This window comes from Corvus hawaiiensis, chromosome 9 (assembly GCF_020740725.1).
Source record: "Corvus hawaiiensis isolate bCorHaw1 chromosome 9, bCorHaw1.pri.cur, whole genome shotgun sequence".
NCBI lineage: Eukaryota > Metazoa > Chordata > Aves > Passeriformes > Corvidae > Corvus > Corvus hawaiiensis.
Window position 1 is genome coordinate 15,929,287 of NC_063221.1, and position 27,781 is coordinate 15,957,067.

Sequence of the window (27,781 nt, forward strand, 5' to 3'; positions counted from 1 at the left end):
TATTTGCAGGACATCTTCGAGCAGAGGAGGTTGATAGCATGCTCCTAAGAAATGACAGCGGAATTGAGTCGGCTCTGTCCTATGCTAAAGCATGGTCAAAATATACCAAGGATGTAGTCTCATGGGTAGAAAAAAAGCTTAGCTTGGGTGAGTGGCTGTTTCTGGCATTTAATCAGCTTTGTCATGATGAAATTAAATCTGTTGTCAGGCCTCTGTGCTGCAGACTGTCAATAATGTGATTTCTAAATTAGTAGCTGTTCCACTGAAGTAGACAGAGCTATCATGCATTTCCTATAATTAAAGGCCTGTAACAATGTGAAGGTGGTCCCCTCTGTAGTCTGTTTGTTAAAGGAAGACTGTAAAAAGCATTTAGCATGTGTTATAACTGTTGTTGTTAAAATGTAAACAGTAACTGTGAAATTTTCTCAACAGAAGTGGAGTGTGCTAAAAACTTAGCAAAAATGGCTGAAACTGCTAAAGCTGTTGTTGGACACCAGGTGAGTAGACCTTAGGGGCTATGTCTTAGTTTTGAGTCTTTATCGGATGGCTTGCCCAGGAGTAAAACTCTGATGTTGAGGAATGGATTTTTAAGCTGATACAGAATTGATTTATACTATACTAAAAGATCTGCATTTTGCGTCTTTCCGTTTGTTAGGGAAATTTGGATATGTAATACTATTTTTGTTGAATATGCAGGTCAGTTTTCACAATATTCTTTTTTCTGCCTAATGTCTTGTATGCTTTGTGATTTGGACTTGCGGACTTTTTTCCTAGTAAAATGAATCGCAGATGAGAAATTAGTAATTTTCTACATTCATAACTGACATTCATACCTATTTTAGTAAATACCTTACTAAATTTAATTGAAAATATAGTTCAGTTATACAGACATTTAGAATGTCATTATCCCTCTGTCTTACCTGGAACATTAATATGTTTTGTGTAATTTTAGGATTATATGCCATTCCAGTCAATATTCATTAATGCTTTTCAAAATGATATTGAGAACAGTCAACTTTGGCAACAAACAGCTGCTGCTCTCCAGTCTAACAAATTTGTGCAGGTATGCTTAAAAAAAAAAGACATAAGTATATATCATTTTATAGAATATTTAAAAGAACAAAATTCCAGCCTATATGCCTTTAATGTACTCCATTAATATTTCCTATCTAGCCCCTTCTTGGAAGGAAAAATGAGCTGGATAGACAAAGGAAAGAGATCAAGGACCTTTGGCAGCGAGAACAGAAAAAAATGGTAATTCTTTCATATCTAATGGTTCAGTCTAGAATTCTGCAAAAGGGTGAAACTTTCAAACTAAGCTGTTACACACTTATATTGACACATTGTCTCTGGGGCTTATTGAAAGTAGATGTAACTGTCCATTTCATGGTAATCTGGTATTTGTAAGATATTATCTTTCAATGACTGTATACTTTGTTCTGCAGCATACTGACCTGTGCATAAGTCTCTTTAAACATTACATTAAATAACTGAAAAATTAATACTGTTGATTCTTCTGCTTTTTCTTTTGCTGCTTTCTGCAGCAAGAGCTGGAAGCTGCTCTAAGAAAAGCCAAGTTGCTGTATACACAGCGTCAAGATGAGTATGAAAAGGCAAAATCCTGTACTGCTCGTGCTGAGGAAGAACATCTTGGCTCAAGTGGAAGCTTTGTGAAAGATTTCAGCAAGCAACTGGAAAAAAAGCGAAGGCTGGAAGAGGAAGCTCTGCAAAAGGTAGAGAGGTTTTGTTCCTTGCTTTTAAAGTTAAGCCTATACTGGTTTTATTCACGCATTCCCAATGAGGGTATTCAAGTAAGTTCAGTTCACATTTTTAATTTTAATCATTCTGTGCTCTTTTGTTTTTTAATCGTAAAAGGGAATCTCAACTACAAACATATTGAGTGGTGGTTTTTCTTGCTTCTAGTATCAAGGCCTGCAGTCCATCAACTCTTTATACTTGTGTTTTTTCTTTAGGCTGAAGAAGCCAATGAACACTATAAAGCAAGCATGGCAGAGGTTGAAGAAAAAAGAAATGATTTGGAAAGCTTTAAAAGTGATGTTTTAACACAGCTTCGGGAGCTTATTTACCAGTGTGATCTTACTCTTAAAGCTGTAAGCATGGTTTTTAAAATACATTTTGCACAGATATTTATATATTGTTAAAACTAAGAGCCCCATAAGCCCTATTTTAAATAGAAATCTTTCAAAGGACAGATGTCAAGCCAACAGAAGAAGAAGGAATACTTTTAATCTATTTGTGTTCTCTTTCTGGTAGGAGTTAAAAAAAAATATATGGGGAGGCGGGTCTTGAACATTTTCGGGTGTTTCATGAGCTGTTGCCTTGCAAGCACCCTGACTACACAATAAAAAAATTATAAAATTATATAAAATGATATAAAATAAAATATCTTCTCAAAATTTTGATGGCAGTAGTGTTCCTCTGTTGCTTAAGAGTACAGCTTTCTTTGCTTTAATTAGTGCATTAGCAAAGATCAAGCCCAGAACAGACATTAACACACTTCAGCCTTGATGGCAGTCTCAGTTACTGCAGGATCCATTATGACTAGTTGAATATACTAATTTATTGTGTGTAATAGGGAAGTGATGGTCAAAACTGCATATTACATGCACAATTTAAAAAAAAAATTTGAAGAATATAAGAACGCATTATGCCATGAGATGTTTGGGGATTTTTGTTTGGGTTTTTTGGTTTATTTAGATGAGACAATGACAATTTAATGCTGGGCCAGGGAAGGAATGTAAAACATCAAACTTAACCCTGCTCCACAAGCAACCCCAAAACCAACCCATAAGAAGAGAAGAAAGCATAGACAGACTTGTCAGTTCAAGTATATTTAAATTGCAAACTGCTTTGCAGTCTGAAAGCTGATGAAGCTGTTATGCAGTGTCCCCCTTTTCTGGTTTCTGGCATGTGATAAAATCATTTAGAAATGTTATGTAATTTAATGAAGAAAGTGTTCAGTTCATCTGTCTGTTGGGACAGAGTTTTGTCCATTTCATGCCTTAAGACAATACGGAGCTCACCTGTGTTTGGAATTCCAACTACTTCATCGTTGTAGTGATGACTAATATTCCCTCCAGAACAAGAAAAAAGCCTTTTTGATAGCAAAAGCCCTTGCTGTTTATCTTGATCAACGCAAAGTGAGAAGCAATTGGAATTGCCTTTGCCTCTGGGAGGATTCAATAACCCAGAGAGGAGAGAAATACTCGTATCCCTATTACAGATGAAGTTTTTACAGTCAATTTTCAGACTTGCACGAACTAACACATTACTGTTTCTAGTCTTATTGTTCAAATAATCTCCTGCTACAGCATTAATTTGGATTGAGCAAAGCATAAGTGAAATATTTAGTAAATGATCTACAAATAATGAAAATCTTTCTCTCCCAACAGGCAACAGTCAACCTGTTCCAGCTGCAGCATGCTCAGGTTGTATCTCTTCCAGTTAACTGCCAGTCCCTCTGTGAGAGTGCCAAACTCTATGACCCTGGTCAGCAGTATTCAGAGTTTGTGAAAAGTTTGCCAAAGGATGGTGTTCCTGTTGAATCAGGTTGTTTTGAAACCCAGAGTTCCCAGGTTGATGGGTAAGTGCCAAAGTACAGGTGGCAACTGCTTGGCTTAGAATGGAACAACTTAGAATAACTTAGAATGTTAATGTGTTTAACAATAAAACAATGTTTTTGGAGGAACTAAAGCAATCCTGGTGTTTTACCATGCTTTACTATTGTCTTTGTCTCACCTTTTAGATTGTAGATTATATACAATGTTGACATCAAAGCAGAATGTCATTTTATGCAGTAAGGCTTGCTAAAACATTGACAGTTGTTGTGCAAGACTTGACTTGTTACTATTTTAATGTACGTACTGGTTAATACTAAAAATGTAAATTTTGGACTTGGTAGTGTTGTGTGGCAGTCGTACTTGATAATCAGGTTAGAAAGTCTGAAGAGGTAGTTTTCCTCTTCTACAGGCCTTGCTGCTACATATAGTAGCTTCTTTCATACTGTTTACATTTGGCAACCTTTTGGCAGGAAGTGTTCCTCGATTTTTATCTCATGCTATGTGCCTAAAAAAAGCTCAGAGTCCACTTGTGGGGAGATGTTATAACTTAATTATTTTTTTCCAACCTGTATGAAATGGAAGTTTTTACTGTTAAACTATGAAAGATCCAGCTAATGTGGAAGTAAAGACTTCAAGACAAAGACAGCTCCTTTTGTCAGCATGCCAAATGCTTTTCCACCTTTAATTTGTTGTAAAATAGTCATCTTGGCACTAAAGCACCAAAATATCCATTTCAATCTGTGTGTTTCACAGTTCTACAGGAAAGCATCGTCATTGTTTTTCAAAAGGAAACTAAATACAAAAAACCGAATGCTTGAGTCAGACTTCTACCAACAAAAGGCAGGAAATTCAACGTTAAAGCTGATATTCTTAATTCTTGTCTGTAAATTTCCTGCCTTTTAAGACTGATTTAGGCTATACTCATAAATTTTGACTTAGGGGGATTTAACTATGTAGCTCCCTGAGAAACTGATGAGCATGAAATCTCCAACACTTTGTGTGCTCTCCCAGCTATTTACTGCTTGACATTTATAGGAGTGGCTTTTTTGTCCTCCTCTCTCCCCACCTTTTGTTTTCTTTGTCGCAGCCTTGTGATTCTTCATGTACTTGATCATTTTTATTGTTTGAATCTGCATTAATTTAAGGGACAGTTCCTTGAACTAATGCAAATTTTAATGTTTTTCAGTCTCTGTTTCCCTTAAGATTGATAGGGTAGAACTGATTAAGGAGCAGCTTCCTGACTGCTAAACTTGGACAGCAGGCCATTTTGTCCCCAGGGTGCTTCAGCATTTTACATTAATTGCTGTTAACAGTATTCTGTCCTTATAATGAGAGCGGATTTTCAAAATGGGCTGACACTCTGGCAGCTTCAACACATTTAAAAAGCACAGCATGTGAACACCTTAATGCCTATAGGTGGATGGTCCTGATGGCTGGTCAGAGAATCTTTTGGAGGGGAAAGCACCATCATAGAATGCAATGGCTTCTGGATTAATCTTATCTTCAGATGAGCAGATAGGCTGTTTTTTCAAAGTCTGCTAGATAATGTTCATAATACCATGAAGAGATGTGGAAAAGCTGATTCTCCCTGGGTGGAGAGAAAACACTGGGAAATCTCACATATTTAATTGAAAATAAATGGGCCACCCTTCTTTTTATATTTTTATTTTATAATTTTGGAATTAAATTTAATTTTGAGAACGACATGTCAAAAATGTATGTTCATTAATGGTAACTAAATGTAGCATTTGTAGTGCCCAGGGATTAAAAAAATTCATTACTTTTCATTAAATTTTGTCTTATTCATTCTTCAAATTACTTTCTTCTTTCTGAAGGGTTTTTAATAAGCAATCAACAAACAGCATCCATACATCCCATGGTAACTTATCTCAGTGTTCAGGAGATTTTCCTGCTCAGACGTTAGATGATGTGGGAAGCCCAGTTTATCATCGTTCACAAAAGGTTAGAGAGAAGAGATCTTCCAGCAACACAGATATTCAAGGTAGTTCCTCTGTAGTTCTTTTGGAGCTCAGTCTCTAAATAAATAAATTTTAAAAAATGAAAATTAAAAAAAAATGCTTGGTGTCTCAGTCAGAAATGTAACACTGAAGGGTTAAAAATCTATTATCAAGTTCAAAGCCTATAAAACATTATGTACTTGAGCATAATAAGGAGAAATGGAAAACTGCCTGTATGCGTACCTAGATACTTTGATAAGAAATGTGAGATACAATTCAAACAGCAAGTACTGTCAAGCTCAGTGGACTAAACTATTTCAATTAGCTTTAGCAATTGAAAATCCATTGGTTTGTAAATTCCGTGTTGATTGCAGGTCTTCTGCAAAAGCACAATTGTTGAGTTTCTGAAAATAATTTTCCTAGCTCCTGAAGCTTTTACAGGTATATATGCCTGGGGTTTTTTTCACTATATTGCATGTTCATGTAACTTTTGCAGTATTTTCCTATTTTGAATATAATCATAGTCTTCAGTAAAAAAAAAGTAAATTTTGTCTTTGATGTTTGGAATTAGTGGACTTTCTTTTCAAAAGCAGTGCGAGGGCCACCACCATTCAGATCGTGGTCAGTTGGAAACCAGAGTGGAGGAATGTGCAGTGATTCTGAAAGTGCAGGGGGAAGCAGTGAGTCACGATCCATGGATTCTCCATCTGCCAGCCCAGGTACACCTACCCTCACTGCTTGACTACTCTGAAGTCTTTTCCCTGCAGTGTTTTACATTAGGGAGGACATCGTTGTCAAATAAGCAAGTACTGAGCAGAGCATGTAATGAAAAATGAACAGTTGGGTGGAACTGATACTTACAGCTTCCTGAAAATTTTTCTCATCTGCTAGGGGATTTTAAAAGACGACTTCCCCGAACACCTTCCACTGGGACTATGTCATCTGCAGATGATCTTGATGAAAGAGAGCCGCCATCTCCTTCAGACTGTGGTAATGTGGTTTCCATACCTGAAGTCCCCAGAAGATCCTTTTTGTTAGTGTGTGGCTTTTGTTTTTAATGCACTTAAGAAAAGTACTTTAACAAGGTGTGATTGCCAACAGCATTGTTTTTCAATACAGTGTGCATCCACTTGAGGTTGAGAGATGAAGAATAATGTTCAAGTCATTTTAATGAAGTGGTGCAGAATTATCTTTATATGTTTAGGTTACTATATGGGCAACCATAGAACATTTCTAGTGTCTTCACCCTCCTGAGGTAGAGCAAATGATCCACTTACCATTCCCTTCAGACATTTGCATTTAAATTTAGCTGCATAGCACTGTGTTATGTAAGGTCACTTCTAAACTTTGACGTGAAATGCACAAATACATAGAGTTGATAAGTGGCAAATTGGAAAAAAGTGGATCCAAATGTTTAGAGTAATAACAGAGATTTTACCCTTTTCAGCTAAGATGAGAATTCAGTAATGTCTGTCCCAGACTTGACCAGGCCATTTCTAATTTTCAAATGAATTTTGACTGTATAATGACAATGTTGCCACGGGCATTGAAACCTGAATAACTGGATTATCAGAAATAGTTCTATGGTACGTCCACAGTACTTGCAACTAATTTTGAAAAATTTGTGGCGCTTGCTCAGTAAACCCCTTAGTCTTTGCTTAGTCCTTATTTCCTAAATGTATACTTTGCCTTCTAGGAATGAACCTGTGGTAAACAGTATTAACTCAGGTCTAGATTTAAAGCATGGCAATGTGTTAATGAATGCGAACTTTCCACTTGGAGTGGTATTGTTTAATCAATGCTTGAGCATTTCAGAAGCTTTCTGGACAATTAACTGAACATGCTAACTTAAAGTTATCTGTAAAACAAAGGGGTTTGGTTCACAGAGTTGTTGATAGCATTTTAAGTAGATTGCTTGAAAAAAGTTGGACACAAAAAGGACCAGTAGCTATTCTTTTTAGTTTTAGAATCCTCTACAAAATATTTCAGTGTTGTTAGAGGAAACAGAATCAGTGATTTTTTTTTTTTTTAATTTATTTTTATTTTATGTGTCTTCTGCCACGAGCGTATGTTAATTCTTCCTTGCTGCAAAATATTCTTTTAAGTATTTCAAACACAGTACAGGCCAAAACAAGTGATCTTTCATCCTCTAGTACAGGATTTTGAAATGTATAAAATTAAACTTCCATTAATTGTTGCCTGAGATGCAGGGCAGTTGGAATTAAATGTCCTAATATTTCCACATTGCCACAATACAGAAGAAAATGGAACACTTAAAAATGCAAAAATGATTGTTTGATTCTGCTTTTACATAAGATTGATAGTTAATGTCTCTTACATGAACTGTGACATAGTTTTGCCTCCTTGTGATTGAAATGTTTTTGATTACTTTGATAGTTGCCATTACTTACAGACTTGTGTTCTGCAGCACAATTCTAAAAAATCAGAATAACTACCATGTCAATAGTAGATACTAAAATGACTATAACAGAAAAATTCTCTTCAGGTTTAAATGATCTCACATCTGACACTGCGAATTCTCCAGGACCTTTTAGAAATGCTAACATGTCCAAAGCAGCACAAACACACAAACTACGGAAGCTGAGAGCTCCATCTAAATGCAGAGAATGTGACAGCTTAGTGGTATTTCATGGAGCTGAATGTGAGGAGGTAAGTTGAAAATTAGTTTAAATTGCTGCTTGGGATTTATGTGAAGTTGGGAGTTTTGGAAACCTGAATTATGTTTCTGTATAAAAACTGGAGTTTGTGGCTAGTATAATCACCATGAACTTGAAGCAGAGGCACACCATACTAATAAATTTTGCATTTTGCTCACATATGGGGTGACAAACAGCAGAGATATTTCTTATGGTGTCAGATTGTATCAAGCCATGTGCTTTTTTGTTTCTTCCCCTGTAGTGTTCACTTGCATGCCATAAAAAATGTTTAGAGACTTTAGCTATTCAATGTGGGCACAAAAAACTTCATGGAAGGCTTCATTTATTTGGAGTGGAGTTTGCCCAAGCTGCTAAAAATGTTCCTGATGGCATTCCTTTCATCATCAAAAAGTGTACATCAGAAATTGAATGCAGAGCACTCAATGTCAAGGTATGTTTACGTTTGTTCAGGCTTAAGTTTCAGACACCATCTTAAAAAAAATTCTCTTAAGATTTTAATGGTGTCAGTATCATCTGTGTTTTACAATTTCCTTTCAAATTGAAATAGAGTTGTGCTGGCCTTTTAATTTTAGGGCATCTATCGTGTGAATGGAGCCAAATCAAGAGTTGAAAAGCTTTGTCAAGCTTTTGAAAATGGAAAGGATTTGGTCGAGCTCTCGGAACTCTATGCACATGATATCAGCAATGTTCTCAAGCTGTATCTCCGCCAGGTATGGAATTGAGAGGTCAGATAGAAAACCAAAGTGCTATAGTGTATTTCTTCAGTACAATATGGAAAAAACACCCCTCAGCAGTCCTACAGCAGCAGATTAAGCAAGTGCCTTGTATAACTGAAGTGGCTTCTTTTTTTGCACATGGAGCCTGTGACAAGGGCTGGGAGAACTGCTGGGATTACAATATGTATTCCACATGGATATTGTGGCTCTTTTTAGTACCATATGCAGAAGAAGCTTTTGTTTGCCTACTCATAGTAGAATTAAATTTCTCTAACAGAATCAATTTGCCTGTCTTATGTGGAGTTTAAGATTCCCATGTTCTTGCCTGTTCATGCAGACAGATGCAGATATTCATTCATCTGCAGTTCATGCAGATATTGCTGTTAATATCTGCTAACAAAAATGTCATGAAACAGTCATAGTTGTCATGATGTGTTCCTTATGGAGGGATTATCCATTTTTTTTCTTCTAAAATAGAGCTTTAAAGCTTTGTGATGGAATTTTCTAAAACAGTTTCAGTATGTATGTGAAAAAATGAAGCTAGGGTGTTGCCTAGTGAAATTATTGAGTCACTCTGAAAACTTGTTAACCCTGAAAGGAATAATCCTTAGCTGCATGGTTCTGTCCTCTTAAACTGGCTGTCAGAGATGAGTTTTCCAATCCTATGATCATCACCATTAAGTGATTTTGAAAAAAATCCTTTTTTTTTCTTGGAATCTTCTTATTTCAATAAATTTTGATAAATGCTCAGTCCTGAAGCTATTGTAGGAAAGGGTTAGCAAAAGTTTTCTGGAAAAAGATGTAGGAAGGTGTATTTTTGTTAGCTGGGATTGGGTTTGAAAGAATTGGGGATTGAACTAATGAACAAGGATTAAACAATGCAATGTCATCATCTAAGAAAAGATGCTAGACCAGAAAAAGTTGAAGAAACACAGGAAGGAAGCAAGTTAAAATTCAGGTTTAAGTGTATTTCTGAAATGTTCATATTTCTTCAGCTTCCAGAGCCCTTGATTTTGTTTCGGCTTTACAATGAGTTCATTGGACTGGCAAAAGAAAGCCAGAATGCTAATGAGGAATTGGATGCTAAACAAGCTAGCCCCAAAGCAAAGACAAGACAGTCACTCTGTATTGAATTGAATAGGATCATCATTAAAATTAAAGATCTTCTGAAACAGCTGCCTGTACCAAACTATAACACTCTACAGTACCTTATTGGACACCTTCACAGGTAATAAAATACTTTGAAGGCAAACTGATGTTGAAAACTTAACTGCTGAATGCTAGGAATCTCTTGTACCTTTTTGATGACTGTAGGGGAAGAAGTCACATATACCTTTGAAGACATCATTCTGTTGCTGGGGTTTTTTCCATGTAATGAATTGTCAAGTGAGAGGAGAATATGAAAGGGAAATAAAGCAAGGAAAGTGTTGACCTCCATTATTCTTGATTCTCTGGTAGCATTGGGGTCAGTAGTAATTAGTGTCATTTGCAGAGATCTAAATATGATTTAAATTGTGATGTAACAAAGATAGGGCAGTGATTTGGTGACTATTAGCAGAAAATTGAAACTTGTATCATGTGTCTTAATAACCATTCTTCAGTCACATTTCACATCCTTGTCCTCCAAATGCTGGTTTGTATGATGATGTACTAAACTGACGATTACCTATAAAAATGGGTAATATTGGGCTATAGCTATATTATTACCTAGAATGAGAGACATTCTTTTCCCCAACCCCAGAAATGCCAAATAGCCACAAATAACTTCAACAAATAGGACATAAAAACACCCTGTGTGAGAAGTCCTAGCCACTGTTAAGTGTGGTCTGCACTGAAGATTCTGCCTGCCCACCAAACCCATTTTCAGTTTTTTATTGTCTCTTTTCCTTTTTAGACATAATATTTTAGTATCAAAAGTATTTCTGAAGTAATAAAACCCTCTAACTCTTGGGGGTTTCTTTTGGTTTGGTTTTTTTTTTTCCCCTCTTTATGCAGAGTTACAGAACAGTCTGATGAAAATAAAATGTCAGCCAGCAACCTTGGCATAATATTTGGCCCAACTCTGATTAGACCACGACAAACTGATGCTACAGTTTCTTTGTCATCACTTGTGGACTACCCTTACCAGGCCCGGGTAGTGGAGCTGCTCATAACGTACTATGAAAAGATATTTGACGTTTCATTGAAACCACTTCTGAGCAATTCTCATTCTGAAGAAACAGCTGTTACTGTCAGAGTTGCTTTATCAGCAGATGAGAAGGAGTCACAGCAGCAGAGGAAATCGTTTGTTGCTGTAAAGGAAGTGAGTAACTCTTGTGCTGCCACAATGTTACCTGTGCCATCTTAATTTCTGTGTTAAGTGCTGCAGCATTCCAGAGCACATTTCTAATAAATCTTCGTGGGTTTTTTTGATAAGGAGTAGTGCCTTTTCTCTTGAGTTCTCATTTACTTCTGCTTTGACTTTTCTTAGCAGGGTATTCAAATAGCTCCAAGTGAAAGAGCTTCTGAAACAGCTGCACTCTTTTTGGAATTGAAGAATAGCAAGAATACAAAAGAGGAAGCAGATACATCTGTAACTGGTTAGTGTGCTGTTAACTCTGTCTGTGGGTGGGTAAGGAGCCCTGGATGCATTAGATTATGGTGCACGTTGCTCTGCAGTATAGACAGAAGCAAGTGATAAAACTGTTCATCACTGCTTGAGATACTGTTTATTTTTGTAAGAACAAATGAGTATTGGATCTTTTTAAAGGTTTTTACGAAACATCTGTTTATGGAATCGGAGCTTAAAGTATTTGGTAAGAGAATATAACAGTGGTTTGGTTTCTCCTTTTTTTTAAAAGAAAGCAAACAAAACAAAGCCATAATTATGCTGTGACTGTGGATTTCTGAAGTCTTGTAAACTAATACCCAGCAATTTATGTATTTTGACCACTGTCTTCCTCCAAAAATCATTGCCACTCACTGGAACTAAACCAGAAGGCTTTGGAAAGAGTAATTGTTTGACGGAATCATCAGAGCATTTTGGTTATCAATATTTCTGCTCAAAAACCCCCAGGTTTACTAACCTAATTCTAACTCTAAATCTTTTTCTGTTTATCTGCCTATGCTACTATGGGGGTTGATTTTAATCTAGGTATGATTTCATGTACTTCATTTAGGAGTAACTATACATAATCCCTTTTAATTTGTACTGATTTCCTTCTGATGTTACCAGTTTAGTCATGTCCCGCACATCAACATCCTGAAACACACTAAAACTGAAAAAATTCAAGGATGGCAAAGCAACAGCCAAAAAGTGAAGTGTGTCTGTTTTTTCTTTTGTTACAGCTCTAGAGTATGTGTTTTATTGCTATTGAAATGCTAACATTTGGTTAGAGTAGAATATTCCTAGTATGTATACAAGCTATCCCTAAAAACTGCTACCCCGTTAAAATACTAACTTCCAAGGGGTTGCTGAGGTCTTGCTGACTTGTGTTTATACTTGGTGCAAAGATCCAGTCACGTCTATTTGTGTGTTTCCAGGTGATGCTGTGAGTCCAGCTTCAGAGAAAGACAGTGATCCATTCATTTCTCTAGGTGAAGATGCCTGTAAAATGAACTTACTTCCTCTCAAACCTAACCGTCAGATTGCCAAAGTTCCATTGCGCGCTCCAAGGACAAAACCAGCATCTCGCCCTGTGAGCCTGCCTGTAGACCGAATACTTCCTCCATGTGTTTTGAATGAAAGAAATTCACGAAATGCAGGAGCAGTAAGTGCAGAGAAGCTGGGCAGAAGCCCTACTATTGAAGAAGTCTCAGAGGTGAAGGCACTCCCTGCTGCTGATACCTGCTGCAGACTTCCTTGTTACGACACCCAGATGCTGCGAAAAACTTGGGACAAGCAGTACAAACAGTATGATATCACCGCAAGGACAGCAATGATCATGACTAATGTGCCCCGAGAGATCCGAGCACTTGAGAGTGGAACTGCAGGTGCTTTATCATCATCATGCAGCCTTGGTAACAATTCGGCTAATGCTATTCTTTCTAATAAGCCATATTCTGTTGTCGGGTCAGGAAGGACAGCAGCAGAAGAGAATGGTCCTGATGTTAATCCTCTTGCTGCCTTTAGGGCACCAAGAACATTGCAACCACCCCCAGGGACATTTTATAAACCACCTTCTAACAAATCAAAAGAAAATGGAGATGATTCTTCTGCTAAAGCTTGTGCACCAACCAGTGCTAGCTCTGTGCTCCATCAGGATGATACTGTGAAACTGGCTAGGAGCTCTGCACTTCCATCAGGTGATCCTGAACAAAACACAAACGAACAGAAATCTAACTCAGAGGATATTCACCCCACAGATCTGAAGCCTGCTTACCACAGACTGAGACCAAAAAGGATCCAAGAACTGGAACACAGGGAAGCTCATTTTGTATAGGGTGTAAATTCCTCTCTGACTGTATGCAATTTGTCGATGTTGCCAGTGGAGACTTCCCTTTCCCCCTTTATCCTTTGCCTTCCCTTGAGAATCCCACTTTTGTGCCATATTGAAGTTATTTTTATATATGCAGCATTTTAAAAATGGGGGGAGACCTGGGGAACTGTGAATTAAATAAGTCAAACTTTTTGTAGTTCAGTAGCTTTCAATAAAGATGTAATACATTCCCAGTCTAGACACAGTTAATGGATTCATTGAATAAGACACTGAGCTTCATTTCATTGTGTGGAATGGAGTGCTTATTCATAGAGAAATAGCTATTTTTCTTAATAGGTGTTATAATAAAAATGGAAGGTTTAATGTTCACTGTCTAAGCATAAACCAAAGCTTGTGCTTTGCTCTGTAAAAGCATTTGTTAATTTTTCTAATCTGTGCAATTAAAGCTTTGCTCTTGAACAGGCTTACATACTGGCCAGCATGGCCATAATTATGTATCATATGTGTATATTTTAAGCAGACATGGTTATCTGTTGCCAGTTTTCTATGTTGTCACTTTAATTTTTTTTTTTTTGTACAGCAAGGATGCACTTACTGAGCTTTACTATTCAGAGGCAGCAATCAATTCACATCTGGTTTCTTGAGTAGCTTAGTGAGTGGGGCAAATGTGCATAGCCTGTTTCATTTGGGTGCCCTTCTGGAGACATTCAGTTGCTGTGGTGCTGTCTTTCCCAGGTGAACGAAGAGGCAGTGATTTGCTTGCTATAGATCAGTTTCACCACTTAACCTGGTGTAGCTGAAATGAAGAGCTTTGTTTCCAAGTTTCAGTGAAACAGCTAAAAATAACCAAAAATCAGCATTAGTAGGTGCATCTAATGGTTTTCACTTTGTATTAAATGGTTTTTATGTACACTGTATTATATTTGCTTTAAAATATATTAACGTGTTAACATTTCAGTGACTCTATGGCTTCTATCATCTGGATTTCTTCTAACTTATTAAAATACAGATGTTTGGCCTTTGCAATAGTGTAGTACTTTCCTGCATCTGTCTTCTGGGGCTAGGGGGTGGCACGCTTTTCTTAATAGGATTACAATTAGCATGACCATTTCTTGCATACTGTAGAATACAGTTGTTTTGGCATGGTACTTTCTAGTGATGTAAGCATCGAGATGGCTCTCAAAGGACAGCAGAGACAAAGAATCACTTTTCTGTTTTTACAACATTAAATACACTGGACTTTAATACTCCATTACCTTTGCCAATCTTCCCAAAACACTACAGATGAAATCCCACGCTCTGTTTGGTGGACATAATCTTTTATTTCCAGAACTCACAATGCTGAACTTTGATTCCTTGTCACATTTCCACAGAAGCAGGGCTTGCATTCTTGGCAAAGGCCATCCTATTACTGGATGGTTCTGGCCATGCTTGGGGTCATTTCTTTGGGGATCTGCCTCTTATTACAGAAAAGCTGAAGGTCCCAGATGCTGTTGTCTGTCCAGACTGGTGTTGGGAGTTGCATAACAAAATATGTGGAAAAGTTTCTTGACATAGATGGGAATTTGTTCTACTTTGACAATGGAGGAGTGAACTACATATACCCCACACCGCTGGTTAATGAATCATTAAAGACAGTGTAGCATAACTTCATAGCACAGGTGTGAAAGGATCACTATTGATTAGGACCACAAGATAGCAAAATAATTTGTGAATTTTCATTAAATTTATTGTCTCACTATATTTGTGTTTTAGCATGTCTAGCATTGTATATGGTAATGGCATAAGAACTTAATTGAAGTTCTTTATTTAATAAGTTCTTAATTCAATAAAGCTGTTCACCTAGTGTGATGGAGGGTCTCTAGTACTCCCCAGAGCAGGCTCCCGAGATAGAGAATTACAACAGTGAATACAACATACAGTGAGAAACAGAAACGTTTCTTAATCAAGTCGTAATACCAGTTATTATTGGTTGCCATATTCCTTTTTATGTGACATCTGCTTCCAGATTTTGCTAGTACGAAAGGTTTCTGCTCTTTTAAAGGTGTTTCCCGCAGCCCCGCAGGTGCCAGCGGGCTGGGCCGGGAGCCGGGGGCAGCAGAGCCTGGTGCCTGTAGGTGGGGGTGCGTAGGTGTCTTATAAACCCCCGTTATTTCGGAGAAAATATTAATTTCAAATGATGACTTACGTGTCCCAGCTTTATAATGGCTTCGCCTGTTTCTGTGTAATACAAGCGAATTAGCAAGAGCGCACCTTTGGAAATGGAAACCTCTGAAGCCTAGGTAAGAGTTACGACCCCGCTGCCCAGCGTGGCGGTAGCGCAGGAGGGGCTGTGGGCTGGGCCCGGGAGTTCTTCCCGAGCCTTGCCGGCAGCCCGGGGACAGCGGGGCGTGGGGGGAGGCTGCGAGGCGGTGGCTCGAAGGCCACTCTGTGACTTCTGAATTTGTCAATTTTCGTAAACGTTTGCACGGAGACGGCGTGGCCGTGTTGTGTGAGGGCCCGTACGGTGAGGGCCCGCCCGCCTGTGAGGGAGCGGGGGGCGGCCGCCCGAGGGGGCGTGAGGGGCCGGCCACCGCAGCGGAGCCTTACGCCTGGTGGAAAAGAGTTTGGTTTCCTTTGGAAATGGAGAAATTTCGAACGGCTCCCGTTGTTTCTTCCGGTTCAGATGCAGGTTTCCCTCGGTCTTGCTATGAAATGGCTTCACTCCGATGGAACTGCAGCAATCCTACCCACCAGGCTGTGGGTCATGCGAAGTGCCAGAACCCTGCAGCTTGAACTCTGGCGAGGAAACCTTTTGCTGTCAGATTTGTTTGGTAATTGCATTTTCTGTAGTCGTAATGCACTGCCTCATCCCTCTTAAAGCTTTGGCAGAGTACCGACTCCTGTGAGTAGCTGACCTAATTAGTCATGACAGCTGTTTGTTTAGTAGGGCCCCTAATGCTACCGGAACTACCCTTCTGAAACCATCTTTTCAAATACGGCATTTGTTCAGATCTGAAGAAATACATTCAGAAATATCAGCGTCCTAGTAGAGACTTGATTGTGCTTGTGTTGGTCATATTGGATATTTGGGAGGATTTTTATTCATGAGTCCTTAAACTCACAGATTGAGCTGTTCTGTAACAAGCAGGGGATTAAAACAATCTCCTTACAACTGAGCAGTGTTATTCTGCATGTGGTAACTGCATCTAAGATATGTGTTTCTTTGCTGCCAAGCTGAACATTCCTTCAGAAAACGTTCTCTTTCAGCACTGCTCACACATGAGGTAAGCTTTTGTGATAAGTTTTCAAGGTTTTTGTTGCTTCTGTGTAAGAAGTCTCTGTTTTGCTTGCAAATCCATGAACTCTTTAGCTTCCGTGTAGCAGAGGCCTAATGGAGCTAATCTGGAAGCTGGCATGAAACGCTCTGCGAAGGCAGCGCACGAGTGGTAACGTTGGTAACTTAGAGCACGTTTGTACTTTTTGAGTGACTTCGCTACATACCACTGTGGCTCACCGTACTGAGTGATCTCAGAGCACATAAACTCAGTTCTGTTTGGGTGAAACTAAAGTGGAACGTATGCCTCAGCACCATACCTGATGTGCTGCAGCTGCTAATGCACGTCCAGTCTGTGCCTGGAGCTCATCTGAAGCAACCCTTAGGCAAGTAGTGCATGGGTCTAGGGTCCTCAGCACCCACTGTTTCATTATAAAGCTGCTCTTATTGGGCCATCCTACCTGTCAATGTATACATAATGTGTTGGGAAAATGGAACAAACCTGATGTTTCAACTTTCAGTTAGCAAAGTGTGAGGGGGGAGGGACAGGGAATGTCTGATATTACAAACGGTGTTATTTAGAATATTCATGGAATTAAGTCTTACAGGAGGATTCTTTGGAGACAAGCTTTTCTGAGTAAAATGTTCTATCTGCATGCCCATTTATATTCAGAGAGAGAGGGGAATTCTTTTTCTAATTCAGAGATCCAAGGGATCCTTGGAAAGTGTTTCACTTACAGGTAGAAGAAAAATATAGAATATATCTTCCAAAATGTCAAATGTTTGAGGAAGGGAGGAAGGTGAATGCTAGAAAAATCCTCACTCCTCAAGCCTTATGCAGCTGGATGACAGAACAGTATCTATATGAAGTAAACTGAATTACACCTGAAGTAGAAGACATGCCTTGAGTGCTTCTACTGCTTTGTGCTTGTTTATTCACAGATTGGGGCGATTAGCCCACTGCTGGGTTTGCACAAGTTTGGGATCTATTTAAGATTCCACATTTCTCTGTGCTTGACATGGAAGAGTCTGATTGCGATTGTCTTTGATTCATAGAAATACACCTTTCAAGCAGAAGTTTCATGGGGCCTTATTTTAGTCTCTCGGATTTTTTTCTCATTTGATCCTGATTTTTTGACAGAACTTCCAATTCTTGTCCTTCAGGTTACTCCTTGCTTATTTCAGAGGGAAGCCTCTGAAATACATAGGAAACACCTAAAAAGCTTCAGCTTGGGTTTTCCCCAGTGGTTTGAGATAGCTGGGTGCAAAACTTAACTTAGAAAGCCCCAACCTGTGTTTGTGTAGTTTTCTTTACACACACATAGATATACCTGTTTATGGATAGAAGATACATTTATATGAATCCTCTCCTACAGTTAGTCTAGGCACAATCCTGTTAGCATTAATTGTATTAGCTTTCTAGTGAGCCTGTGTTGAGGGACGTGCTCTTCCACATGTGTAAGAATGTCTGACAGGTTACGAAATGGTTTGGGTGCTGTAAAGCATTGTTGGACATTAGAAGTGCTGGCCCATGAGCACACCCAAAACACGTAAGTGCGCATATTTTCAAATCTATCTTTTCAGGTAATTTTAAAATTCTCCTTATTTTAGAGAAATATTTGCTTGTGGTACTGAAGAGATTACTGGGGATGTTTTTATAATTTGCTGGGAAAATAGCATTTAATCAGACTTGATATTTTAGTCAAAAGTCAGGAATAAGCCTGGAAAAAAGAAAAAAAATTCTGATATTTAAAACAGCTGTTATGGCATATGTGTGTGATGTAAGGGGAGAACACAACACACATGCCATGTGACCCCATGTATTGCATGTAGGTACTCATGAAGCATGTCATAGGGAACTTTTATATTATTAGATACCTACTGTAGGCATAATGCAAGAACTATCACCAAATATCTGTTTCCACTTACTGCTTTCTTTATGTTCTGATACATAAAACTGTGGATAGAGCTATGGTGAAATTGTGCAGTGTGCTCCATAAGCTGAACTGTATTTTCCCCTCCCATGTAAAATGACAGGCCCTGCAAAAGCTTTCTCTGTTTACTTCTGAAGATCCCTTTGTAAAGCTAAAAAGCAAAAATGGGTCACAGGAGCAGCAGACGTAGTTGACCATAGAAAGCAAAATATACCCTACCATCATCCAATTGCACTGTAAAAAATCTAATTAGGAGATTAGTTTAATCTGTTAGAGCTGTTTCTGCCAACATATGGACAGCAAAAAGAGATCCATTTTCTTAAAATAACTTGCCTTAGGATTTTAGAGTTAAAATGCTTGTTTGCTGAATAAAACTATTAAATTATCTGTTTGCCTCACACATAGTGGTAGGGCCTAAACACAGTCTGTAGCTCAGCAGCAGCAGCAGTGCTAGTTTCTCTGCTTTGCACTGCCATTAGTAAGAGTTAGCTTCTATCTGTGCCTTTATAAAGGTCTGTTTCTCTATCTAGATTGAAGCAGGCCGGGTCTCACCTGCGATATGAACATAAGCTCAAGAGAAATTAGATCAAAGTGACTTGTAAAAGAGGAGGTTGCCATAGAATCATAGAATAGAATCATTAAGGTCAGAAAGGACCTCCAAGATTAAGTTCAACCTTTGACCAAAACCACCACATCAACTAAGCCACAGCACTAAGTGCCGTATCCAGTCATTTATATATATTATCCAGGGATAGTGACTGCACCACCTTCCTGAGCAGCCTGTTCCAATGCTTGACAACCCTTTCAGTGAAAAAATTCTTCTTGATGACCAACCTGAACCTTCCCTGGCACAGCTTGAGGGCATGCCCTCTTGTCCTGTCACTGTTTGCCTGGGAGAAGAGGCCAACCCCCATCTTGCTGTGCCCTCCTTTCAGGCAGTTGTAGAGAATGGTAAATTCTCCCCTGAGCCTCCTCTTCTCCAGACTAAACCCCGGCTCCCTCAGCCGCTCCTCACAGGACTCACTCTCCAGACCCTTCCCCAGCTCCGCTGCCCTTTTCCGGACTCGCCCCAGCCCCTCAATGTCTTCCTCGAGGTGATGGGCCCAGAACTGGACACAGCACTCGAGGTGTGGCCTCACCAGTGCCCAGTACAGGGAAACAATTCCTGCCCTGGTCCTGCTGGCCACAATATTGCTGATACAGGCCAGGATGCCATTGGCCTTCTTGGCCACCTGGGCAGATGTTGGCTCATGTTCAGCTGCTGTTTACCAGCACCCCCAGGCTTTTTTCCCACTGGGCAGCTTTCTAGACACTCTTCCCCCAACCTGTAGAACTGCCTGGGATTGTTATGACCATTTGGCAAATGGTTGTCACACTGGCCAATCTCCAGTCATCTGGGACCTCCCTGGTTTACCAGATGATAAATGATAGAGAGAGGCTTGGTGAGCTCTTTTGCCAGTTCCTTCAGTATTCCTGGGTGGATCCCATTCTGCTTCATAGACTTGTGAGTGTCTAAGTGGTGCAGCAGGTCACTACCTACCTCCTAATGGAGTGTGGGTGGGTGGAGGGGTTCTGCTCCCCATCCCTGTCTACCAGCTCAAGGGACTGGTTGCTCTGAGAATAACTTATCTTCATGCTGAAGACTGAGGCGAGGAAGTCATTAAGTACCACGGCCTTTTCTTCATCCTTTTCTACATCCTTGGCTTCCCTTTGTATGCAATAAAGGATGGAGATTTTCCTTGGCCCTCTTTTTGTTGTTAAAGCATTCATAAAAACACTTTTTTATTATTTTTCACAGCAGTGGCCTGTTTGAGTTCTAGCTGAGCTTTCACCATTCTAATTTTCTCTCTACATGACCTAACAATGTCCTTGTACTCTTCCTGAGTTGGCTGCCCCTTCTTCCAAAGGTCATAAACTCTCTATTTTTCCCTGACTTCTAGTGAAAGTGCCCTATTCAGCCAAGGCTGGTGGTCTTCCCTGCTGGCTCACCTTTCAGCACCTAGGGACAGTGTGATCCTGTGCTTTGTTATCCTTTGTGCCAGAAGCCAGGTTAAAGTGGGTGGTTTAGGTGGCACCTGTGTGCAGGGACTCAAAGGCCCTGCAGTGGTGCTGGGAAAGAAGCAGTGTACAGGGTGCAGTGCTCTGCTGCCAGAGCTGCAGTGGGCTCTGGGGGAAATCTAGAGAGTGTTAAATTCAGTGAAGCAGTTCTGTGCAGGAGTCTCAAAGGTGTCCCCAAAGCCCTGTGAAGGGGAAAGAAACTGCCACATCCTTTAAAAACTTTTTTAAATACTGAAGCCTAGATTGTTGTTCAGCTTCTACTTGGAAGAGCAATCACAGGGAAGTTGTGGTAGTGCTTATACAGAGTCATTGCCCAGCATGAGCACTGGTGGGAGGTTTTGCTGCATTGCTGTTTCAGATGCCCTTTACAGATGAAAATCTATAGGGAATTCAGTGTTCACTCAGTTCCTAAGTGTAGGGGTCTTTTTCTGATTTTAGGGGAGTGTTGTTATCTATGTAAAGAAACTTCTTTTTTGGAATTTTAATTTCTTTCAGTGCCTGTGCTCACTCTGAAGCAGTCCCAAGCCACCACTGATTTCATGAGCAGGGCGCTGCCTCTAGAGAGTGAAGATAGATCTCCACCATGACTAATCACTCCAGAACTTCATGTACCTCCTCAGTCCAACTGGAGTTCTCCATACATTATTACTAGGTACTACTCTTTATCTTGGTTCTACTCTTCTTTTTTGTTATAGTGTTTTGCTCTACTTAAAGTAGTAGAGCTTGAATCTTAACCACACAAATCTGTTAGTTTGTCTGAGTAATGCCCAGATAGGAAAGGATATTTCAGGACTGAAAATTAATTATTTTTTATTTATTCTGTGCTGCTACAGATTCTGAGGTTTATCTGTCCAGTGTCTTCTGACTGCATTATTTAAGTTGTTCTTTTCCTACAGTTTTGTCTCATATTCACCTGTCTAATTTAGATTTCAAAGCAGTATAAGGTTAACTCACATCCCTGAAGCTGCTGCATTTGGGAAAGCAAGGTTCTTTCCCATGAGCTCCTAGTGAAGGTTTTATAAACAAACCACTCTGGGGAGATACAAGTGTATCCTTCTTCATCCTAAAATTAGAAGGGGTCCTGAAGTGTGTCTGTTAAGCAATGTAGAAACTTTAAGAAAGTTTTGTATGTTGATTGTACTTCATGTATTAATGCCATACCTTAAATAGTTATTTTAAGTACTTTTAAATTCTGACTCATGTAGCACAGTGTTAACCTTGGTAATCAATTAGTAGTCACTTTCTTGGAGAGAATTTTTTTGCCCCTTTATGCATATTAATTAGGTTGTCTGTCATTGAGTTACTTTCCTTATAAGCAATGTCTCCCTGTCGCTATCAACAAATATAACTAGCAGAGTCCAATGTAAAGAAATCTTAAAGATTACATAGCAAGCACAATCTGTATAACCTGACTTACTGCCCTTTTTTTCCTACCAAGGTTTATTGGGCTTGGATTCTTTACTACTTATATTTTTAGTCTCAGAAATAGTTATATTTTTCAAAGCAAATGGTAGCAGCCATTTTATGTGGTAGTCATCATCTCATTTATGGCCTTGCACAACAATTTTTCTACTAGTAGTACAGCTGCTACTAATTCAAGAGTGGTGCAGGTCATACATAGCAGGATACTTAGAAACATAAGCTATGACTCTCTGTAGTACTGTGGGATCTCTCATTGAGACAGAAACTGTCAATGGTGGGTGGCTCAGTAAAGCACCAGCAGGAGGAAGAGGAGGGGCCAGGCCATTGACAGACTATAGATTTTATGGCCTTGACATGAAGGCTTGGATTTCCTTTTACAGCTGTTGCAGAAAGATTGCAGCATCCGTCTGGGGTTTAGGGGAAGGCAAGAGGAGCTGCAGTGCAAAACTATCTCTTCCTCATTTGTTCAGCTGTAGGATTCATTTTTCAGAGTAGCAGCAGGTCCAAGAGCCCTGGGCTACACAATAGTGTCAGAAAGCTGTCTGACTGCCTATTGTTGGCAACCCAAAGTGAGAGGTTGTCAGAAGTGTGTGTTCAAACCATCAGGTGTTAGTCCATTTACTCCTCACAACAGCAGTAGCTTTTTAGAGCTAGTCTCATTTCTCACTCTGTAACTTAAGCAGAGTTGATGGAGGGATACTGAAAATAGCATGAAACTGTTGATCTGCAAAATATGGAAAATGCTCCAAGTTTAGTTTTGCATGAATATTCTTTATGCGGAACTGTTCCTTTGTTATTTGATCCCCAGTAAGCAGCACAGCCAATTCTTACTGTTTGGCCTTAAATATCCTGCTTCAATCACTTTCAAGCCTGATATATCAGAAGAGATTGCATGTTCTTTAGGAGGCCTTTCTACCAGGGTTAGTCATGGCTGATGCCAACCCTTCCCTAGTGCTGGCCACCTCTTCCCTTGAGGTTGAAATTCCTTTTCAGTTCATAAAATGTGGACCTGAGATGATTTTCTGAAACAATCAAATCCCTTATCTAGTGTTTTTCACTACTGATTTGTTAACACATTAGGCCAAAAGATCCTGACATATTTTCCAAACCTTGTCTCTTAAAATTGAACAAAATCTTCTTCAATTAATATCATTTCCAGAAATAAAATTCTAGAAGAATAGTGACAAATGAGACTTTAAAAAATTATCTAATCTATGAGTGGTTTTACCTGTGTAATTTTTTGTAGAGGTTTGAGTAATCTGCAGTGGAGGCCCCCCCAGTCTTCCCATAAAATCAGTTCTGTTACTTCACCATTCTGATAATCAGAGTGTGCTTTCCAATATCTGACTTCCATTGCCTTTTCAACGCTCTCCCAGTTACTAATCATTCATAAAGAAACTGCTCTTCAATCATTTAAATCCCATAAAGCAGCAATAAAGTAGGAAGTTGACACAGGTAGCAAATTTCAATAATTTGTTTATTTTTTAACAGGCCAGTGTATCTGATATTTGGATTTATATGTCAAGTTTCCTTTTTCCTTTTGAAGGTAAAAATTCCTGGTGATTATAATGAGTCATGAACCTGAAAAACAGAGCATACAGTTGTTTAAATTCAGTGGTATCTCTACTAAAATGTAATGGGAGTTGCTGAATTTAAAAACATAAAAATAGGAGATCCTGTATTTTTTAAGGAAATGGCAACAGAATGGATTTGTTTTTATAAAATCCATATCAGACTCTATTAATCAATATATTTTATCATGTCTGAATGGTAAACCTAATTGTATCATAATAACTGAACAGTTTTATATAAACTAGTGTCTAGTAGTAAATCCATCTTTTTTTGGAAAAAAATATTTTGAAAACACAGTACTGTGATAAATGATACAAGAGTTAACTGCCTTCATTACATGCAAGTCCAAGTTAATATCCAGATTCAATGTTAGTGACTTTTTTTTATTTGAAAGAGATGTTTTTCCTCTCTACTGCTTTTTGGTGCTGATAAATGTGTCACAGGAAGTAGCCTCCAAACAAAGGAAAGTCATGATTTTTCATGCATGATAGTGTATCAAGTGCAAAATTAAATGGTGCAGACAATGAAAGGAACTGATCTCTGTGATAACATAATCTTAAAATAAGAACAGAAAGTTGTTATTTTGCTCTAAATTCTGTTTCTGCTGTCAGCTGAGAAATGGTAATGCATCCTTTGCCACAGGTTAACCAGACGTGTCGATGCAGAAGAATGAGCTTCTTTAGGCAAGTCAGACTTCTGCTTTGGAAGAACTGGATCCTTCGGAAAAGACAAAAGGTAAAGCACTAGTCTTTGGATTTCAGGTTTGAACCATGCACTCCGTTGGATTAAGTGACTGGTACATTCATCAGCATGTCTTAAGTCCCCCAAAGAATCACACATGATCTTTGTCTGGGCCTTTTTATGGGCAACTTGTCTGGTTTGCAGAGCTGCTCTTTACAGACCAAACATAGAATAGTTGTGTTGGGATCTTCTTTGACAAATAATATTGTGTACTAGAAGAGTTGTGGGTAGTAATATTTATATATTTTCACATAAAAAGATCTGTTGTTAGAAAACATCATGAGCACCATTCAGCTCACAGTTTTGAGTCCTAATTTTAGATTAGCTCTTCATACTCAGCTGCTCTTAGACATGATTCTAGTTAGGACCTTACAGTTCTCACAGATTTTCTTTTTTAGTATGGCTGAATGACATAAGTAAAGCAAAAGTCAGAAGTATTTAAAGTACTTTCAAATCCTCTTAGATTTTATGATATTTTGTCTTACATCAAACTTACCTATTACTTTTCACCTTAATTCACCTTATTTTCATTGCTCTTTTTATTTTCTCTTTTAGCTAAGTTTTCTTAGAGCGAAATAAAACTTCAGACTAGGGTCTTAGTTATCTGATGTACTTCAACTACTTCTGCCCAGCAAAAGAAGTCCCTTTACCTGGTTTCCATGCTTTTTCTCTGAGGTCCTATAGATACAGACTGTTTCAAATGAAAAATCATTTTTAAAGTTTATTAAGGCATCTGTGAGACTATAACCATCATGCAAACAATTTTGCCATAATAACAGTTTAATAACAAAATGAACCACGGGATGAGCTGAAATATTTACTCTATGCTGACCTGATTTTAGTCAATAGGAATGGCTCACATGCTGGAATTTCCAGGATCAAAGGATTGTGTCATTTTCTTCATAGGCAATTTGAATGTTTTCCTTCATAGCTTCCTAGCAGACTTTCTCCCACAGCGTACATTGTCATCAAGAGCTGATGCATATAACATTGCAGCTCATGATTTATTGCAACATGAAGGTTGCCAAGTCATACTTGAGTTAAGGACACCTTTTTGAAGCTGGACTTCAGTTACTGGTTGTCAGGGAGCTGTGGTAGTTTGGTTCTCAAGTTCAGAAAAAACAGTGCCAAACAGAAAATCCATGTCTTTCTGGTCTTTCAAATGTATGTACTAAGAGAAGTGGAAGCCACTGGTTTTTAATTTTTAACAAATGTATATTTGTAGAATTCTTCAGTATTTTCAGTATATGAAATAGTGTGTTATTTGTGCAAATCTGCTTAGATATGAGACACAAAATGCCAGCTTGGCTTTCAGGAATTGTCTTCTCTTTTTGTTTAATTTTTCCTATAGAATTTTCAAAAATTATAATTGGTGTTTCCAGGTGTTGCTAGAGATCCTCTTCTCTGATGATCATTCCTAGTTTGTAAGCACAGTGATTTAATCTACAGCTGAGAAATATTTTCTCCACCCTGAAGAGTAAAATGTTTTACAGGAGAGCCATTAAAAATAATTTCTTGTTTAAGAATATAATCCTGCCTGTTTATTTGTCCTCACAGAGAAACAAAGTAGCCAAAACAAAAATTCATACTGTCAAAGGCAGCTCTAAAATATGTTTTGGGAAAATCAGACTGTTTTCTTGTTAACCATCATGCAGTACCATAAATAGAGATATATGCAATCTTCTACTCCAATTCATCATTTAGTCTAATTTACTTCAGAAGACGAAAGACTTCATTGCAGAGTCAACAGCTGATCTGCAGCCAGTTTAAGCCTGTCACATTTTTATGGTCTTACCACTGTGCTTGTTCCATTACAGCTCCGTCTGGATATTACCTTTCTCTGTGCATGTTTCTGGGATATCTGACTATTTATCTTGTAGTTCTGCAGGCTTATGGGCTGCTTTCTGATACTTCCAGTGCATTCTGAGACACCTTTGTGTCCTCTGGCTAAGGTCCACAGGAAAGAATCAGAGGGCTGACAGCACTGGTCCATCCTTACCACACAACACATTGTGTACCAGGTTGAAAGAAAGCTTCCCTTGGGCTTTAGACTTCAATCTTTTCCAAACTAGTTAACCCAGACAGAAAGGAATCACCAAATTCAAGTCTGAGGATTTTGTATTTCCCGGGGATGAAGAAAGAATCAACATCTGAGCATTAACGCAGATTAACTCTGCAGCCAAGGTGGGCCAAGGAGTCTTGCCTGTTCTTTCTCCTCTGAGTTTATGTGCATGTAGCACTTGTCCCAGATGGCTTACCAAATGGATGGCAATGGATGTTGAACAGACCTTGTGGACCCAGCTGGGAAGGGTCAGTAATACTGTATTCTGAGCTGTACACAACAGCTGTCAGATTTCCCTCTCTAATAATTGTTTAATCTGCCCTTTACTGCTGGTAAAATTTTGTCTGGATTTAAAAAGATCAGGCATGCATAGCTTCCTAGGTGGTGGTGGGTGGGTCTTTTCATTATTGTTCTGTGTTAAAAAGAAAACCTTTAAGATGAAAAATATAAAATAGCAAATTGTTGCCTGGTATAAAGCTTTCTACCCTTTTGCTGTAAGAATATGTTGTGCTTAACTAAAGCTGTTAGACAGAGTTATAGTGGAAAAATAGGGCAGCTCCAAAAAACCTGTTCTTACGCTGTGGAGTGCCTTTTGCCCAAAACAACATTCCTGTGTAACCCATCTTGGTTTTGGCTCTGCTGCTATGTGCGTTATTATCATATATTTGGTACCTAGTTGGTGAGGAGGGAGCAAAGGTAAAGAAGCAAGGAGGGCTTTCCTGTGCATGTGCTACAACCCTGGTTCTGAAGGTAAATGGTCCTGGCTCTTACAGGGAGGAGCAAAAAAGTGCCACGTGTTTGGACACAAAAATCCCATTGCTGTTCCTCAGAGCCCAAGGCCTGTGTTACAGGATCAAAGGATTGTCGTTTCAAACCTCTGCCAAAACACACAGAGGCAGTAAAACAATCTGAAACACAGGAGTGGAGGGAACAGACTGAAAAGCAGGCAGGATGTTGCTTTGTGGTAAAAGCAGCGCCCTTGATTTTCTGTCATGACACGGGAGCCAGTGATGGTTCTAAGTGTATGGAAAGATCTGGGCAATAAAGTGGCCTTTGATGGGGTCTTCTACATTATTGAATAAGGTGTTTGATCTTAATGCATAAATTTCTACAAGTATTAGGAAATTAGTAACATTGAAATGAATGATGACAAAAAGAAACAAAAGTAAGGGTCAAAGAATGTAAAGCTTATGCTGCAGTCTTTTACCTTGGGGTAAGCACAGTGTACTGACAGCCTGCTAATGAGCCTAGCAGTGTTAAAGTGTGGATTAAAAAAACCCTTTTTTCTCTTATATCTAATCCTTGTTGTAGAGTCAAGCACTACCTGCTGTCTCTTTTTACCTCAGTCAGGATGCTTAAATATTTCTTTAGAAGAGGTGGAAAAG

General features: G+C 38.8%; 2 protein-coding genes across 11 annotated transcripts in view; both read left to right on the plus strand.

Annotated features, from left to right (window-relative positions):
• ARHGAP29 (Rho GTPase activating protein 29) overlaps nucleotides 1–14,377 on the plus strand; it is a 51,639-nt gene extending 37,262 nt beyond the window's left edge. For 2 of the 5 annotated variants that reach the window (XM_048312831.1, XM_048312835.1), the window contains 17 exons: nucleotides 10–147; nucleotides 433–497; nucleotides 953–1,063; nucleotides 1,174–1,254; nucleotides 1,545–1,733; nucleotides 1,974–2,111; nucleotides 3,414–3,604; nucleotides 5,417–5,583; nucleotides 6,130–6,258; nucleotides 6,431–6,529; nucleotides 8,046–8,209; nucleotides 8,459–8,647; nucleotides 8,790–8,927; nucleotides 9,929–10,161; nucleotides 10,929–11,235; nucleotides 11,404–11,512; nucleotides 12,456–14,377. In XM_048312831.1, coding sequence (XP_048168788.1) covers nucleotides 10–147; nucleotides 433–497; nucleotides 953–1,063; nucleotides 1,174–1,254; nucleotides 1,545–1,733; nucleotides 1,974–2,111; nucleotides 3,414–3,604; nucleotides 5,417–5,583; nucleotides 6,130–6,258; nucleotides 6,431–6,529; nucleotides 8,046–8,209; nucleotides 8,459–8,647; nucleotides 8,790–8,927; nucleotides 9,929–10,161; nucleotides 10,929–11,235; nucleotides 11,404–11,512; nucleotides 12,456–13,354 — 3,347 coding nt within the window. In that variant the 3' untranslated portion in view covers nucleotides 13,355–14,377. The remainder of the gene's footprint in view (nucleotides 1–9; nucleotides 148–432; nucleotides 498–952; nucleotides 1,064–1,173; nucleotides 1,255–1,544; nucleotides 1,734–1,973; nucleotides 2,112–3,413; nucleotides 3,605–5,416; nucleotides 5,584–6,129; nucleotides 6,259–6,430; nucleotides 6,530–8,045; nucleotides 8,210–8,458; nucleotides 8,648–8,789; nucleotides 8,928–9,928; nucleotides 10,162–10,928; nucleotides 11,236–11,403; nucleotides 11,513–12,455) is intronic. The other 3 variants (XM_048312832.1, XM_048312833.1, XM_048312834.1) reach the window with 3 other exon arrangements.
• A 1,606-nt stretch (nucleotides 14,378–15,983) lies between these two features.
• The window catches only part of ABCA4 (ATP binding cassette subfamily A member 4), a 77,905-nt gene continuing 66,107 nt past the window's right edge, over nucleotides 15,984–27,781 (plus strand). For 3 of the 6 annotated variants that reach the window (XM_048312508.1, XM_048312512.1, XM_048312513.1), the window contains exons 1-3: nucleotides 15,984–16,617; nucleotides 21,095–21,251; nucleotides 24,236–24,328. In XM_048312508.1, coding sequence (XP_048168465.1) covers nucleotides 24,263–24,328 — 66 coding nt within the window. In that variant the 5' untranslated portion in view covers nucleotides 15,984–16,617; nucleotides 21,095–21,251; nucleotides 24,236–24,262. Of the gene's footprint in view, nucleotides 16,618–18,075; nucleotides 18,158–21,094; nucleotides 21,252–24,235; nucleotides 24,329–27,781 lie in introns of those variants that run through there. The other 3 variants (XM_048312509.1, XM_048312510.1, XM_048312511.1) reach the window with 3 other exon arrangements.